The 16,787-nt window shown below is 42.6% G+C and overlaps 1 protein-coding gene across 1 annotated transcript; it reads right to left on the minus strand.

Moving 5' to 3' along the window:
* Positions 1–2,074: 2,074 nt before the first annotated feature.
* Positions 2,075–12,917, minus strand: hyal6 (hyaluronoglucosaminidase 6). Its single transcript, XM_034880258.1, has 4 exons — positions 12,748–12,917; positions 5,198–6,166; positions 4,826–4,915; positions 2,075–3,180 (listed from the first exon to the last, which is right to left on the minus strand). The coding sequence occupies exons 2-4, from the start codon at positions 6,131–6,133 to the stop codon at positions 2,683–2,685; spliced, it is 1,524 nt and encodes a 507-aa protein (XP_034736149.1). The 5' UTR covers positions 6,134–6,166; positions 12,748–12,917; the 3' UTR covers positions 2,075–2,682.
* Positions 12,918–16,787: the final 3,870 nt, after the last annotated feature.

Genomic DNA, 16,787 nt, shown 5'->3' on the forward strand with positions numbered 1-16,787 from the left:
GTTCACAAGTGGATACAAGCACCAAATTTGGTGTGGTTATCTCTCTGGGGCCAATAATTTGAAAAATAACGTTAGCCATTTGATTTGTCAAAATGGCCACCATTTTCCAAGATGGCCGCCATTTCCAGCATTGGAAAACACTTATCTGCTCCACTATTAAAGCTGTTCATATGCAGGAATCCTTCTAGTTCAATGAGATCAGGAATCACAAGACTAAATCTCCCTCCCACTCCTTACTGGGCTCAGTTATAACACATGTAGAAATATAGATACATCTAATAATGATAGACAAAACTGCGAAGCTTCTTCTGTTAGAGTTGAGTTTAAAAGAAATTCATTCATTTACAATCAGCTGACTTCAACACTTTCTGTAATCCTCACTCTGTGGGGACAGCTCTTGTTGGTGAACCGTGAACCTTTCGGTTGCAACAGGAGCTTCCCCTCCCTCCTCTCTTCACCCAAAACAGTTGTTTGACACGCGGTTCCTCCCTTTCCCGTGGGACAAACACAGACTATTGTTAAAGTGTTTGGTGATGTGAGCCGTCCCGCCGCAGCTCGCTGTGACTCACTTGAACGTCTTCACCATCACCACCCGGATTTACTGATGTAGCGCTGCCTGCGATGTCAGCCTCATTACAGTCATTATCCTAATTTTAAACAAACGTCTGAGACTGTGCAACACTGAACTGTCTTCTAGGATTTAGATGATTTATTGATTGGTTTTATGTAGACGCACAATGTTTGTGTTGGCCTCTTGCTAAAGAAAATTAACTCCAGAGATCCCTTTCTTTCTTTCCAGTTTTCCCTCTAAAGGTTTTACAGAAAAAAGTCAACTTACAGATAAATTATCAGAAATCAGATACAAAATTAAGTGATTAGTTCTTAATGCAACATGCCATCTTTTAAGTATATTCACCTCCTGTATGCTCTGAAATGTTTGTAGTTTGTAGTTCCATTGGTCTTAAAGAGAAACGGTGCTGTGACATGGTGCTCTTTGGATGCTTTTATATAGACCTTAGTGGTCCCTAATACTGTATCTGAAGTCTCTTTATATAGACCTTACTGGTCCCTAATACTGTATCTGAAGTCTCTTTATATAGACCTTACTGGTCCCTAATACTGTATCTGAAGTCTTTTTTATATAGACCTTAGTGGTCCCCTAATACTGTATCTGAAGTCTTTTTTATATAGATCTAAGTGATCCCCTAATACTGTATCTGAAGTCTTTTTTATATAGATCTAAGTGATCCCCTAATACTGTATCTGAAGTCTCATTCCCAAAATTCAGCCTTGGTGTAGATTTCCAGCCACTAGAGCCAGTCTCACAATGAGCTTTCCTTAATATCTGCCATTTCTGAGTCTGTAGCTTTTGAGGAGGGGCAAGGTGGAGGTTGGGGGTTGTGGCCTTGACCAACTGCCACTTTGCTCGTTTGAAAGCCATGTTGTCTCTCTCATGGGTGGGCCAATTTCTCTGGGCGGGCAAAGCAGAAAAAAGGGAGGTAACCTTATGACCTCATAAGGGGCGAGATTCCAGATTCAATCTGAGCTTTCATTTTCTCAAAGACAGAGCAGGATACCCAGGGCTCGGTTTACACCTATTGCCATTTCTAGCCACTGGAAGATCATAGGCAGGCTGGGGGAACTCATATTAATGTTAAAAAACCTAAAAATGGGAAATGTTCATGTCATGGGACCTTTAAAACCGTGTCAAAGGAACTTGTCAAACAAGATGGCAGGGGTGCAGCAACAAAAAAAACAACTAACATGCAGATGTAAGCTCTTCGTTGCACTTCAAGACTGGAGATGTAATTGATAGGTTATACATGCACGATAAACAGTGGTGCACTTTGATTTTGGTTGAATAAAAGTACTGTTGTTGTGTTGTTGTTGTTGTTGTTGCCTTAGAAACAAATGCAAGGGGAGCTGGAGGACGTGGATGAGGAAGAGGGATGTTCCACTACTGTACAATGTACCTGATCTGGAAAAATGGCAGAAAATGGTCGATTGAAGAGCAGAGATGAAGGTTAGTTCACTGGTTTCAGAAGTTTCTGTAGATGTTTCAGTCTTTTTTTTATGCTGCAAAACAGTAAATCTGACACACCAGATGGTTTATTAATACAGAATCATCTGAGAAGCTGTTTGGAAAAGGGCGGGCACTTTCAAAAAATACCTTGCAGGTGATTGGATGAACCATCTTTTTATCACGTTGGGGCTGTCACACCTAAACCACGCACGTAACTGCCCGTTGCTCCTAATCGGACGCCGAATGGTTCGGTAAGATGGTGGTTCAGACACAAACGCATTACTTGAAACCTGGCCAGATGGATTTTTGTGTGCAGTGTGATCCCGCAATTCTTCTGTGATCTTCTGATACCACGAAAATCCAGCTGCCGTGCAAGGTAAGTCAGCCTCAGTCACAATTGTGAATCCATCTTTTGTAAATGAGGAAGCTACAAACTTTTAAGTACAACCCTTTTGAGCTTACAGGCGTGTTTGATACTTAAAACATAGTGTTTTAGTGAAATATTCCTTTAATTAAAAAGAATCACCACAAAGACACACAATAATAACTGTATTTGTTGATGTTTGTAGAGCGAAGTTGGACGTTTTCCCATTAATTTCAACAGTTTTCTTGTGGCCATTAGAGGAACTGCAGCTTTGGGTCTGGCTAAAACTCTAAAATTAAGTCTCCAGTATCAGACACTTGATAATCAGACAGAGTCCCAGGAACATGATGATACACAGACAGGAGAAATGGAGTGACAGGATGAGTAGGATATCCCCCAGCAGGCTGTTCTCTCTGGGGTGAGGCAGAGGGAAGGCAGGCTGAGGTGGGGGAGGAGGAGCCGGGGGTGGAGCCTGAGCCTGGGGCATCTCGCAGTAAACGCCCGTCCAGCCCTGGTAGCACTGGCAGGTGAACTTGTGCTTCATGTCCAGGATGTCGAGGTTGTTGAGGTGGCCGCTGACGTGGAATCGGGGCCCCCTGGGCGTCGGGTTGCGATGGATGTGGAAGAAGCGTGGGTTCAGGTGCAGATACGCGCCCGAGTCCAGGCTCTTGCGGACGCACCTGCCGTTCTTCTTGCAAAGCGCTTTGCTGCACAGCTTGGCGGCGGAGGTGACGTTGATGACATAATGTCCCAACGGACCGTCGATGTACTTCTTCACAGTCATGCAGTTTCTCTGAAAGAGGAAGGACAAAAAACAAGACACAGTCATTTGTCTGTTAGATGATCTCAAAAACATAAACCAAATGATTCTGTTCAACATAACGGAGGAGGCTGGGATTTCTGGCAGTTCGCTGGACTTTACAGTGATACGTAAAGGCTTTCAAGAGTCATGACAATGAAAACTCAAGTGAGAATAAGCTAATTTCAGTTGTGTCATAACATAAGTTTCCATCCACTTGTCAATGAAATTACCTGAAGTCTGGTAAAGAAAACTCCTACAAATAAAGCTGGTGAAAGTGTGTTTCCATCCAACGGCTTCAAAAACGAATAAACACCCGTGCATAATGACGTCACATGCTGTATTGCGATCAAATTGGAATATCGAATTGATTTGAGACATTTGAAGGTGTATACATTCATTTTCGCACTGATTCGCACAACATTCAAGCAAACTTTTGCGAGTAAAGTTTTTCTAGACAAAATGGATGCCGCCCTCTACCAACACATGAAAATTGCACAAGTTATAATAGTGCTTATGTGCCAGCTGAGAGCAACATGTCAAGCTATAAGAAGACAACAACACTAACTACATATTGCTATGATGATGCCAATGTAAATTGCCTTTTTTCCTTTCAGCACCGCTGCCAGACAACTCCAGAGGATGTCCCTTGGCTTGTCCTAACCTTTTTGGCCATTTCCTTTACGAATTCCTGATAAATTATGCCATTTCTTAGATTTTTGCTATCTAAAATAGCCGTTACATTTTGCTCGTAAATCAAATTCCAATGGTCTCTCGTCTCCTCGTCCGTCCACTTCCATCTGTCTTTGTTGACACTCCCCATGTGTTCAAACAGAGAGAAAATACTGGGCGGGAACGAACTAAAACTTCTTCTTTTTTGTTTTTGTGGCGGGTTGCAACCATGAAATTACCTAAAACTGAATTGCAATTCATAATTTATTCTACAAATAACGTTTCCATCAGCGTTTATCGCACAAGCCAATCAAGTAAAAATCCAATGGGACCGAACCTATTTCCTTTGAGTCGATATTCATGAAATTCAATTGAATTTTACCGTTTACAGAAGGCATTTTTCATTCAAAATCACTTAATTTGGATAAAAACCTGTGGATGCAAACATAGCTACTGAAGCTCTCTTCAGAAAGACTCTTCTCCTGGGTTGATAGCTCAGTATGCTGTAAACTGGATTTTAAAAATCCACTGACAACAACAGAAATCCCGACCACTTCCACTCATCTCATTTCACACATCAGATGCTTTGTCTCCCGGTTTGTGTCTGTGAAAAGTTTGGTCAGAAAACAAATATCACTGTTTTTGGCAACATCAAGTTCTGGAGGAGAGAACAATGATGTCAGAAACTATGAAGCCTTGCTTTATGCTCAGTGACCGCACTTTATGTCTTTGACATTTAGTCTTTCTGAATGCTTGTGGCTCGTTTTATGTGAATGCATGCTATGATGTACGATGCTATATAACATGGATTCAGCTTAAGACTATAACTTTTCTCTGAGTTGTGCATTCAAAGCTTCCGTTATTGAATTTTGTATTGAAACTTTAAACTTTAAGTTGGCACCGTTTTTAATCACTTCTAACTCTACAGTTTGACCAATATTTTTTTTATTACACTTTTTATCGTCACCTTTGATCGTGAGTACTCGGATGATCCCCAGAGAACGACGCCCGACGCTCCCAAGACAGCGCTCTCCCCGATGGTGTGAACCAGGTCGCTCTGAAACATGACATGATAGATTTTAGCTTAGTAAACAAATCTAAATCAATAACTGAATCTACCTTAAACTGGCTAGTTATTATTGTCTTTATAATCTACAAATACTCTACAAAGATGCTGAGAGGTGTCTGGGAAAGCATCTTTAAAGTACATGCTCACCTATACTGATTAAATACAATATTCACACAAACAGCCACACCAGGGATGAACAAGCAACCATCATGACAATTGATGAACAATGTTCAATTGTAAAGGTTTGTGATTTAGAACCGAAAACTTTACCTCTGAAAGAACCAGAAAAGTGTAGGCGTAGAAAGGTCTGGAGTAGACAAACACTGGCAATGTGAAGTCCGTGCGGGCGATGGACGCGATCCTCATGGCTTCCTTGACTCGATAGTGGACGAACTTGACAGTGTTGGCGGAGGACTTGAGCTCGTAGTCCAGGTAGATGGACGGGTAGAGGGCCGTGCTCTCCTTCCAGAGCCACATCAGATGGTCATTGCGTACATGCTCAACGTTGGGGCATTCGCCGGTGTACCGCTGTGGGTGCTGCTTGTATCCGTAGTTGTAGCAGTCTGGAAACAGGTAAAACCCCCACAGCCCGTCCGGCCTGCGGCTTTCAGTCAGAGCTAAAGTCAGGTTCATGAAGGTCTGCCCAGCCCTCTCGAAGTCTTCCTTCGCTTCCTTCTCCACCTTGCTCTCCGGCCAGTTCGGGTGAAGTTTCCGGATTTGTTCCTTTGACTTGTTGCGGTAGATGTCCTTTGAGCCCCAGTTTCGGACCCACTGAGGCCTCCAGTTCTCCCAGTCGATGACACCTAGGCCTCGAAAGTCCTTGTGGGGGATTAGCTTGTCGATGTCCGCCCGGGCCTTGTTCAGGTGTTTGGAGATGCTCTGGTTCTGCGGCAGTCCACCATTGATAGGGACCCCGGAGTTGGAGTAGTATGGGTAGTATCCCAAGTGGCTGTGGTAGAATATGGTCACATTTGGTCCGCTTAGGGTTTCGTTGAGGTTCGCTACAATGTCGAAAACGCTGAGGTCCAAGTCCACCTTGAATCGATGGCGGCAGGATTCAGATGGCGCGTTCCACACTATGACAAAAGGCCGGTGAGGGATCAGAGGTGCTAGGGTCGGCTTTATCTGGTCGCCCCGAACTTGGAGCTTTACTCCAACGCCAACCCACAGGGCCAGTGCCAGCAGATGGAGCCCCATCAGCACCATGGCACCTGATTCCTCATGGAGCAATTAGTGGTCCTACACAGGCAGAGGAGATAATTGACATGTTTGGAGGGAAAATAAACATAATATGAGCTTCAGTGAGCAGAGATAATCAGGCAGGCCTCTGAGAGGACACATGAGTGATGATCATTGTGAATGCTCCAAATTCCACAATACAACAAAACACAAAGCTCCTGTTGTCAGCGGGTGCAGGACTGTGATGAAAAGGATGCAGGTTTAAATCCCCAGAGAGAGCCGTCAGGATAAGGACAGCAGTCAGGATAAGCTCTTCCCTTTTACTTACTTTCTACCCATTAAAACTCTAACCAGTCCCTTAGAGTTGCTTTCACACCTGAGCCGTTTGGTGCATTTATAAGAACCCTGCAGCGTATTGTCAGATAGTCTGGGGGTTTGGGGTGGTTCACTTCAGGTGAGAGCCGACCCAAATATAGGACGTGAACCTAAAAACAGTGCATTTTCTTGCCTGTTATAAGATTGAGATTAATGTATCCTTCATTAGTCCCACAAGGGAAAATTACAATTTTCACTCTGTTGTTATTACACACAGGCCTGAATTACACACACATGCTCAGTACCTAGACATTCATTAAATAGAGAAATGTCACAGTGGGGGGGCTGCACATGGAAAGGCACCCCGAGCAGTTTGGGGTTCGGTGCCTTGCTTAAGAGCGCCTTGTCAGTGCCAAGGAGGTGAACTGGCACCTCTCCAGCTACTAGTCCACAACCATGCTTTGGTCCGTATGTGGACTTGAACCATTTAATTATTTCAGCCTCGCACACAAGTGACTCACTTATATATGATTTAACAGATGATAACATTTTTAAATCCATAACCTAATGTGACCACACATTGCTCGTCACCTGTGTGACAACACATCATCTACACATCTCTCTCATCAGGCCCGCCCTCGCCTTCACTCGCTGCCTATCAGCTGCTTACATTGTTAGCCATTAAGAACACCCAAGACATTATAAATTTGATGTTGCATCATTTCAGAGAACAGGGAGTGTCACGGCGTGTCAGTGGGTCGACCGTGTGACATTTGTTTACAGTGTTTGTTGCGTTTGATAAAGTGCAGTGTGAAAGCCAACCAAACAAAATGAAAAATGCAACAATCTCGGAACTTCACCCCAGACTTGCACCGAGTCTACTGAACTACAGGTGTGAAACGTCCCTAGAGACCCTTTGTCTACAGTCAAAACGTCCTGTAGACTCTACTGAGGGCTGAAACCTGGTTTAATTCATTAAAAAAGTTAAAGTTTTATGTGATAAATGTGCAGATACATTCCTATTGGTCAATATATAGAATACATAGAAACAGAAAAAAATATGTTCAGGAAAATGTTAACAAACGTGGAGGAGATCTTTGCTGCTGTACAGGTTTTAAATCAACTTACAGTGCAGAAATAACTCTTACTGTAAATCATCATAGTCCTTAATTTGACATGGGAAAACATTAACTGCTCCAAATAACTGAAAAATGAATTGCTGGCCAAATGTCAAGTTAAGGTTTATTTAAACTTTTAAAGACACCTCCCCAAAAAAACATCTGACGACAGAAAATTCTGCGTTTTTTCTCAACGAAACTGGCTGAAATTGAAGCTTTTTATTTAGGAAATACAACTACAAAGCTCAAAAACCCCATTAGTCTCCCAGTACATACTCAAAATACATGGTTAGGCTCTGCCTTTTATTTTCGTTCCTCCAAAACTGTTCCCTCCAGCTCTTTATGTAAGAGCCCCATCTAATTGCTCCTGGCGCCCCCTCATATGCAAGTAATTCATATTTTAGTTTTTCCAAAGACATCATGACCCCTCTCTTGGGAAACATGGCCACTGAGGTTCCCTCCAAGGACGCCACGGAAAATCTCCCATCATTCTTTGTGCGTGATTGTAACCAGAGTAGCAGAGCAGGAAACCGCCAGTGGGCTGAGGCTTCTCCAATCATTTAAACTTTTCATTCATCTTATGTTCTCTGCTGAATTTAATGGCATGAGAACTTTATGATAGAAGCAATCATGGATGTGGATCAGTGAGTGTAGAGATGGAACAGAACAGAAAACCTCCAAAGTTTTGACAAAATCGTTGTCAAAATGTTTCCTTCAAAACAGTTTTAAGAAGGCTGTGATGCATCAGAAGGTTTTCTCAGTTTAGGAAAGCATTTCTTCAGACTTTCACCAGTTTCATAACCCTCTCAGCTGAAAGTTTTCTTGTGCAGATACTGATCCAAGACAAACAGAGTGCGGTGAAGCCACTCAGGCTGTCCTCCAAACCACCAGAAGGCCTGGAAGCACGACAACTACAGACCACAAGAAAGACCCCCCAAACTGACACAGGAGATTCGGTTTGAAGTTTTGTCTCAGACAGACACAACGAAACGGCAAAAAGCAGCTGAAGTCAACTGATTGGATCCAGAAGAGGACAAGGGGTAAAGTGTCAGTGGGAGCCAACCATCATGATGAACCCTCACGCTACTGCCATGGCTTTGGGGATAGCAATCTCAGTTGGTCAGTCCACCACTTTGGTACAGACTGGAATTATATGTATAAGGGATGGATTTCCATTGAAATCCAGGCGTGGCCGGTTTGGCTCGGGTGGTGGAGCGGGTTGGGGTCCAACCTGCGGCCCTTTGCTGCGTGTCGTTCCCACCTTTCATGTCTTCATCTGTCCTATGGAAAATAAAGGTTTACAAAACGTTTGTTCAGACATCCATGGTCTTTAGAGGATGTACTCTGCAACATCCGTGATCCCGTAAGTTTTCATTCAGCACCCCCATCGGGTCAAAGTCTTCCATTTGTTCACTACTTTGGTTTATGACCAAATACCTGCAATGCTAATGACCAGGGTTTAACATTAGCACCATACACCAGCCAAATACTGTTAAAATATGCAAGTTCACCAGCAAAAAATAAAAGATGAGCTGTTGAGTTTCTTGTGAAATAGGAATATTCGCTAGCCATTTGGCTGGTGGACAAAACATTTAATTTTGAGTTGTTAGGTACGCTAGGTAAGGTCACATCAGCTAGACAACTCTTTCTCCAACGTTGGTCAATTCAAGGCAGGATTAGCTGGGAGACTTCTTCTAGACAAGGGACACTTGTGGAATACCTGCAGAACAGCGACAGGAAGTAGTTCTTTTGGAGAATATGGTGAACTAGTGTGTGTTGTAGCAGTGTTTTGCCATTGAGAACGAGCTAGCATGCTAGCGCTAGGATGTGCTACTGTTAGCCACCTTGTGTCCTTAGCCACCTAGTGACGTAGAAAGCCGTGGAGATTTGAACAGCTCACCCGGAGACTGAAGGGAGAGGACATTCAGAAACCGGATCGAACTCAAAACACCGTGGGTAGTGGTTTTTCCAAGTTGTGGGGATCGAGGAATGTGTGTGGTTGCACCAGAGACACAAAAGTGTTTTTTTTTTTTTTCATAATATGGCCCCTTTAAATATTAGTAGTTGTGTGGCGCCACTTTTCATACTCTTTGAATGAGACAGAAGTCAAAAATGTCCTTTAAATAAACAGTGCAAATGTGTTGCTACATTAGCGACTAAGATAGTGAAATTGCTGACACTTAGCAAGCCTGAGGGATGAGCTAACGAGACAAGAAAATTGCTAGCTCAGTAACAGTAGCTTTGTGTTTTATCGGTACTTGGACATCCAGACACCTTGCCTCTTTGTTTTTACATCATTCTAATTCAATAGAGAGTTACTAAACAGAAAAAGCTTGCTAGCTCTCCAAGCTAGCAGGCTTCTGTCAGCTGGATTTAATCTGATGTTCTTTGGCCAGTGGTGTGTGCAGATGTGGCGATGTTTTATTGTGGGTGTCACATCCATCCAAACCTGTATTTAGGCTAGTCTGGAGAATAGGAGCGAGTGTGTTTGATTCAGGACCACTTTACAGTGTAATCTGGAAAATATGAAGCCAGCCTTGAATTAGCATTTAATGATCCAGTAATACAACCAGAGACAGGGTGACTGCCGTTATTCAGCAACACCACACACCATGGGGTGGGTGTGTGTGTGTGTGTGTGTGTGTGTGTGTGTGTGTGTGTGTGTCTGTCTGTGTGTGTGTGTCTGTGTGTTGGTGTGTGTGTGTGTGTCTGTCTGTCGGTGTCTGTGTTGGGGGGGGGGGGGGCTTTTAAACCACAGAAAGTCTGAGTCAGACTCCTGATTCGACTTCCAACATATACTGTATGTAGAGTGTGTATGTGTGTGTGTCTGTGTGTCTGTGTGTATTTATAAATGTGTCTACAAAACAAGTGTGTGTGAGAGAGAGGAGTGGACATATTATTCTCCAGACAAAGGTCTTCATTGACAGACAGCAACACTGGCCTGATGCTCCACCAATTAACAAGCATGTCTTTTTTTCTGCACTTCAAGAGTTACTCTCTGTCTGAGTCCCAAAAAATAGATTGGTCTCCTGTGAAGGCAATGATGATGCAATGATGTGATCAGAGCTGATAGAGGACATTTGTCCCTTGCGGGGTTTCCTTGAAGACATCTAGGCTTCAACCCGGGATTTAAATTCCTTCCTTGGGTTGCTTCCCTTTCTTAATCCATCCCAGCGAGGAAGCATGGGAGAGATGCAAGAAAATCTTGCGAGGAGAAACGAGAAAATGGGTTTTTAGAAGGATGAGACGTCCTTCCCTCTGAAACATCACATGAATGTGTCAGATGTATGGGCAGAGTTAGTAACAACAGGGAAGGCTTCTCTCGCGGATCTCCGAGATCCATCCTCCATCCTCACTCCATCCTCCATGCTCCTCGGGGCAGGGATAAGATCTCTAAAACGGCTTTTAACAAAAGGAGGGCCAGGACAACTTAAGGTTCAGCTGAGGACCGAGGAGATATAAAATAAGAGTTTTGTATCATTCTTCCAGTCCTTCCCTACCTCCCTCGTAACCGATCATCCCACCAGAGGTTATCTTTTCTGTGGATGATCGCAAACACCCTCTATATGGAGGACAAAACTGATTATTGTGTGTTCCAATTAAATTCTTCTTCTTACTTAATATTTTCTTTACAAAATACTGTTGAACTTGCATGCAAAAAAAAATTTTTATGTTAGAATATCCCATTACATGCCCTGACTTAAGACAAATATAATTGCACGTCCAACAGACCAATATACATAAATATATGTATATATATATATATATATATATATATATATATATATACAGTATATATTTAGTCCAGATTTCTAAAAACATTTTTTAATTCTCTGATTACAGTTTCTTAAATGTGAATATTTTCTAGTTTCTTCACTACTCTGTGGCAGTAAACTGAATATGACATTTGAGAAGGCCATCCTGGGCTTTTGGAAACACTGAAACACATTTTTCCCCGTTTTCTGACATTTTAAAAACCAAACAAATTATCAATTAATCAGCAAAATTATCGTCAGATTAATCAACTATGAAAATAATTAGTTAGTTGCAGCCCTAATTATCAGGATGTTGGCTCAACATTTGGCAAACAATTTGCATGGATCTTTTAAAGTTCAACTCAGTCATTATTGTGTAAATCCCATGAAACCTTTCTTTATCCTAACTTAATTACTATGTTGTATACACTTGTCTATGTTAGGTATAGAAAGAGTAAAAAAACTTAAATTTGCAGCTCAACTTTGGCCTCGGTCTGCCTGAAAACAAAGTCCTTTTTGGTTTTTTGAAACGAAACAGACTACCAATGAGGCCTTTATACGCCATCACTCTCACTGACCCTGAACACATCTGGTTCATCTCCAGGTTTTTCACTTTGCTGAAGTTTCCAGATGTGATTTTATAGTTTTATTAAGACCAGCACTCAGACGATTCACTGCTGCATTAACGACAAGCTGCGTTTTACATTTTACTTTTTAAATTTTAGCCAATAAGACCGTCTGTCTATTTTCTTATCCCCTCTAACATACAGTATGTCAAACGTCATTGTCCAGCTGTTTGTCGAAAACTGTATTGAAGTGATTAAGAAAATCCTCAAATCTGAATGAAGTGAATACAGTTTTTCACAAAATATTCAGAAAAGGTAGCTCATTTGACCTTTTACCATGAGCATTTGAGTGCAAATTGTCTGAATCTGAAATCACTGAATGGACCATTCTCTAATCCTTGAAACAGCAATCGTCCAATCGCAGCTGAGCAACAAGTAACAGCAGGTCTGTCAAGCTTTGGTTTTCTCTACATGCCGAAATGGCGTGCAAAAGTGAAAGAAATTGGTTAAACTGTTCTGCTCTAATGTAAGTTGCATGCCTTGCTAAGGACTTTAGCATCCACACTGTGGGAGCCAAGATGCTAGGATAGCTAGTTTCCCCTGCAACACATGGACAATACTGCTCCTCTTCCCATGTCTCCTATGGATCACTAAGTGCTGAGGATGCAGATTTTTGGCCTGGTTACCTAAACTATAGTTCTGGTTTTAAAAATTATTACCTAGAAACATGAAAAAGTCTGCTGGAAACTGCGTTTTCAACCGACTCACAGAGTTTGAGTGTTAGCATTGGCTAACCTAAGTGACCAAATCTGCCACTTATGGTTTGATGAGAAAAGATATCCTCCAAAGAGAGGAAATTAAAATAGTTTTAGGATAAGATAACGTACCTTTCTGTCCCTGCAGACTGAGCATAGGATCAAGGCCTCCTGTTGGATGATTGTCTTGTCTCTTGGTTTTTTAAACCTCAGATACAGAAGTTGTCCATCTGATAAGCTGCTGAACTGTCTCTGTCCCCCTGTAGTCCCTCTCTCAGGACCCTGGCAGCTCTCGGGGCAGAGATGCCCCCCTATTGTTAGGTTGGCCCCTCCTCATCTGTGCACAACAGAACTCTGATTTACTGGACAAAACAACAGAGGAAGTCCTGAGTAGGTAACCTTCTGGAGCGCGTTCTGGGGTCTAAAGACCTTCTGTAAACGACGAGTTCCCGGATTTAATTACATTGTTTTTGCTCCAATTTATTATTATTTGTCGTCCTCGGCCATGGCTTAAATTCCTGTGACCTGGAATGATCTAGAAACACTGTTGCACTGCGTACCCAAGGAACAGGAGCCCAATCGGCCACATGCAGGCTACGTAATTAACAATCAAAAAAGCATTTTTGGAAAGGAATCAGCCCTCACAACGTAAGTCTGATTGACTTGACACTGCTAACACATTTGCAGCTCAATGTGCTGTACAAAACAAGTTAAGATTTGAGAAAGGATCGTGGTTTGGGTTAAAACACCGGTCCGCTGAAGTAGTAGTCCCGGGACCATTAACGTCCTTGGGACACAAAGTCCATTCCCCCCACCTAATAGCCCTGCGTGTTATGACCCATCTGTCCTCACTGACCACCTCCTTACACGTTCTTATAGCGTTTATCCACTGCATGGTTTCTACTCCACTTGCCTTTTTTATTTGATTAGGACAATGCACATTAAGCAACATTTCTGTAAATGTAAATCTGCTATTTTTCATCTGTAGTCCTACCCAGCATGCATGTCTTTATGGTGGGAAGAAACCGGAGCACCCGGAGAAACCCTCGCAAACACAGGGGACAACACACAAACTCCACACACAAAGGCCCGGAGCGACCTGGATTCGAACCAAGAACCTTCCTGCTGTGAGGTAGAAGTGCTAAAACTAACTAAGTCACCATGCTCCGTTTTCCATTGCGAAAAATGTCCCTGGTACCTGCTAACAGGTACTTTTTGTCTTGTACTACTGTCCAAAAGAGCTGACCAAAAGGTGACGTGAAGACCTGCAGACTGCTGATTGGTCGGAGGGAATTGTCACTAATCACTGCGTCATCGTCGCTGAACAAACCCACCGTGTTTACCGGTAAATAGCTTATCCATCGTTTTTTGTTATTGTTGTTGCTGCCTCCAGGTTCATTAGAAACTAACCTGCCTGCATAAAAAACAACACACCTTCGACGTTCAGCGTGTGTGTTGCGTTAGGTCTCGGCAGTTTCCTGCCACGACGACCAGCCACACTCGCCTCGCGCATGAGGCTAATGAGCATGAGGACTAATCTGCAATGGAAAACGGACGCACAGTGCGTCGAGTCAAGTAGAGACGAGGCGAGTCGAGCTGCTACCAACAGTGGAAAAACGCCGTTATACAGCAGCAGTCAATGTGGGGCATATGCCAAATACGTGGAATGCATTCAAATTACAGTGCATTACTTTTCACAGCTATGTGTATGATTGGTTCATGAAACCAGCCTAAAAGATGCCTGACATAGGAGCTTCTCTAAGTCACTCAGTGTGTATTGATCTACTGTTGTCTGAAGTCTGCATGCACTTTAAATTATGTGTGTTTTGAGTTTTTTGGTTCTAGAAATGTCAGTGTGTGTGTGTGTGTGTTTTTGTCCACAACTTTGGTTAACTCAACAACTGATGGACTGCCGTGAAGTTTATCTCATAAATTTACAATCTTTGGAGGAGGAATCTGCTGCAGACTGTTGGGCTATGATGATTATACCCTCATCAAACACTCAAAGTCAGAGTGAAAAGCCACACAAAAGAGGCGGTACGGTGATATTAGAGACAGTCTCTCCTTGGAGACCTTTCGAGTGTTGCTCTCATTTGTAGTTCTGTGAAAAATTAAGAGGTTCAAACCCTGTTTACTTTCTCACGCCTGGCCAATCACTGCGTAAAGTGGCCGTGATCAGTCGGTAGTCTGATCTGGGATTGAACTTGCGGACAGGAAACAACACAGACAGACATTATGACTCCCATCATGCCGTTCTGCAGCAGTTTTGATTAGATTACCCTGGCAGACTGAGAGCAAAGAGCCCAGGTTTCACACGCACTTCACATTTGTCTGAACCATTTAGTTGATGATTGATGTGTTCCCTGAACAAAACAACTGGATTGTGTTCTGATCTGCTGCAAAATATATACTATTTGAAATTAAAACTTTATATAGGCCTATATGTTCTCTTGAAATCTTTGTTTTAAAATGTTAATACACAGTATATATTCCAAATATTGTCTTCATGAGTGTGTGTTGTGTGTGTTGGTCAAATGCATAATTAAATCTACTGAAATGTCATTTATCAAACAAAGAAACAGGTTAATTACTACTAAGGTCCCATGACATGGTGCTCTTTAGATGCTTTTATATAGACCTTAGTGGTCCCCTAATACTGTATCTGAAGTCTCTTTTATATAGACCTTAGCGGCCCCTAATACTGTATCTGAAGTTTCTTTTATATAGACCTTAGTGGTCCCTAATACTGTATCTGAAGTTTCTTTTATATAGACCTTAGTGGTCCCTAATACTGTATCTGAAGTCTCTTTTCTATAGACCGTAGTGGTCCCCTAATACTGTACCTGAAGTCTCTTTTCTATAGACCTTAGTGGTCCCTAATACTGTATCTAAAGTCTTTTCCCCAAAGTTCAGCCTTGGTGCAGAATTACAGCCACTACAGCCAGTCCCACAAGGAGCTTTCTTTAGTATATGTATGCCCCTCATGACCTCATAGGGGCAAGAGTCCAGATCGGCCCATCTGAGCTTTCATTTTCTCAAAGGCAGGGCAGGATACCCAGGGCTCGGTTTACACCTGTTGCCATTTCTGACCACTGGGGGACCGTAGGCCAGCTGGGGGGAACTCATTTAACGTTATAAAAACCCTCATTAAGTGACATTTTGATGCCATGGGACCTTTAAAGCTGTGATGAGGGAAAGCTGCCCTGCTCAACAGAGAGTAACTAAGCTGCACTTAAAGAATAATTCCTTAAGTGGAAAGTTATTGATAGAAATGAAAGTTGGCTGTGACTTTTAGCAGGCAGAGGACAGCTGAAGTGGCTCATCTCAGGTACATTTCATTCATGAACACAACAATAGCGTGCCGGGAAAAAACCCGGAGAAGATTAAGAAGCTCTTGCATGTTTTACAGGTTTGTAATTTTGTCCCAGATTAGAATCAACCTGTTGTCCTGCTCTGTGTACAGTAAAGTCAGGCTGAAATCAGAGCTGTAAGGTGAGTGATGTAAAGATGGACAGCCCAGTGTTCACCGCCATCTAGTGGTGCGTTGTCGGAACTACATGCATAAACCGAGACAATGAAGCCCTACTGCCCCCCAACATATCTTGAAAAACGTCTTCATTTCAATCAAAATACCAGAGATTCTTCTTTTAAAATTTAAAAAAAAATAGGCCTATTTAAATTATAATATTTAAGATACTCATGTGTAACTGTACTGTGCTTTACATAGATGGGTGACAATAAAAATGCTCTTTATTGCAACCACAGGAGCAGAAAATAGACCCGAATGTATCACAACCACAGGCTGTTTAAGAAGGCTGTTTATCATGTAATCTTCTTCTTTTGAGGTCTCTGACAGGAGCTGAAACTGCTGCAGACGCTAGAGATGCCCACAAGGCTCTGAGCTAGGGTCAAAGTCAAGTCTCTGACCTGGAGACAAAGTCAAGTCTCTGAGCAGGAGTCCCAGTCAAGTCTCAAGTCTCTGATCTAGAGTCCAAGTCAAGTCTCAAGGCTCTGAGCTAGGGTCCAAGTCAAGTCTCAAGTCTCTGAGCTAAAGTCCAAGTCCTGTTAGTGATGGCATTGTGCAGTCTGTCCATCAAAGGACGCTCTACAACGTCCCTGTTAGTGATGGTGTTACATAGTCTGTCCACCAGAGGACGCTCTACAACGTCCCT

The sequence above is a fragment of the Etheostoma cragini genome, chromosome 8 (genome assembly GCF_013103735.1).
Source record: "Etheostoma cragini isolate CJK2018 chromosome 8, CSU_Ecrag_1.0, whole genome shotgun sequence".
NCBI classification, from domain to species: domain Eukaryota; kingdom Metazoa; phylum Chordata; class Actinopteri; order Perciformes; family Percidae; genus Etheostoma; species Etheostoma cragini.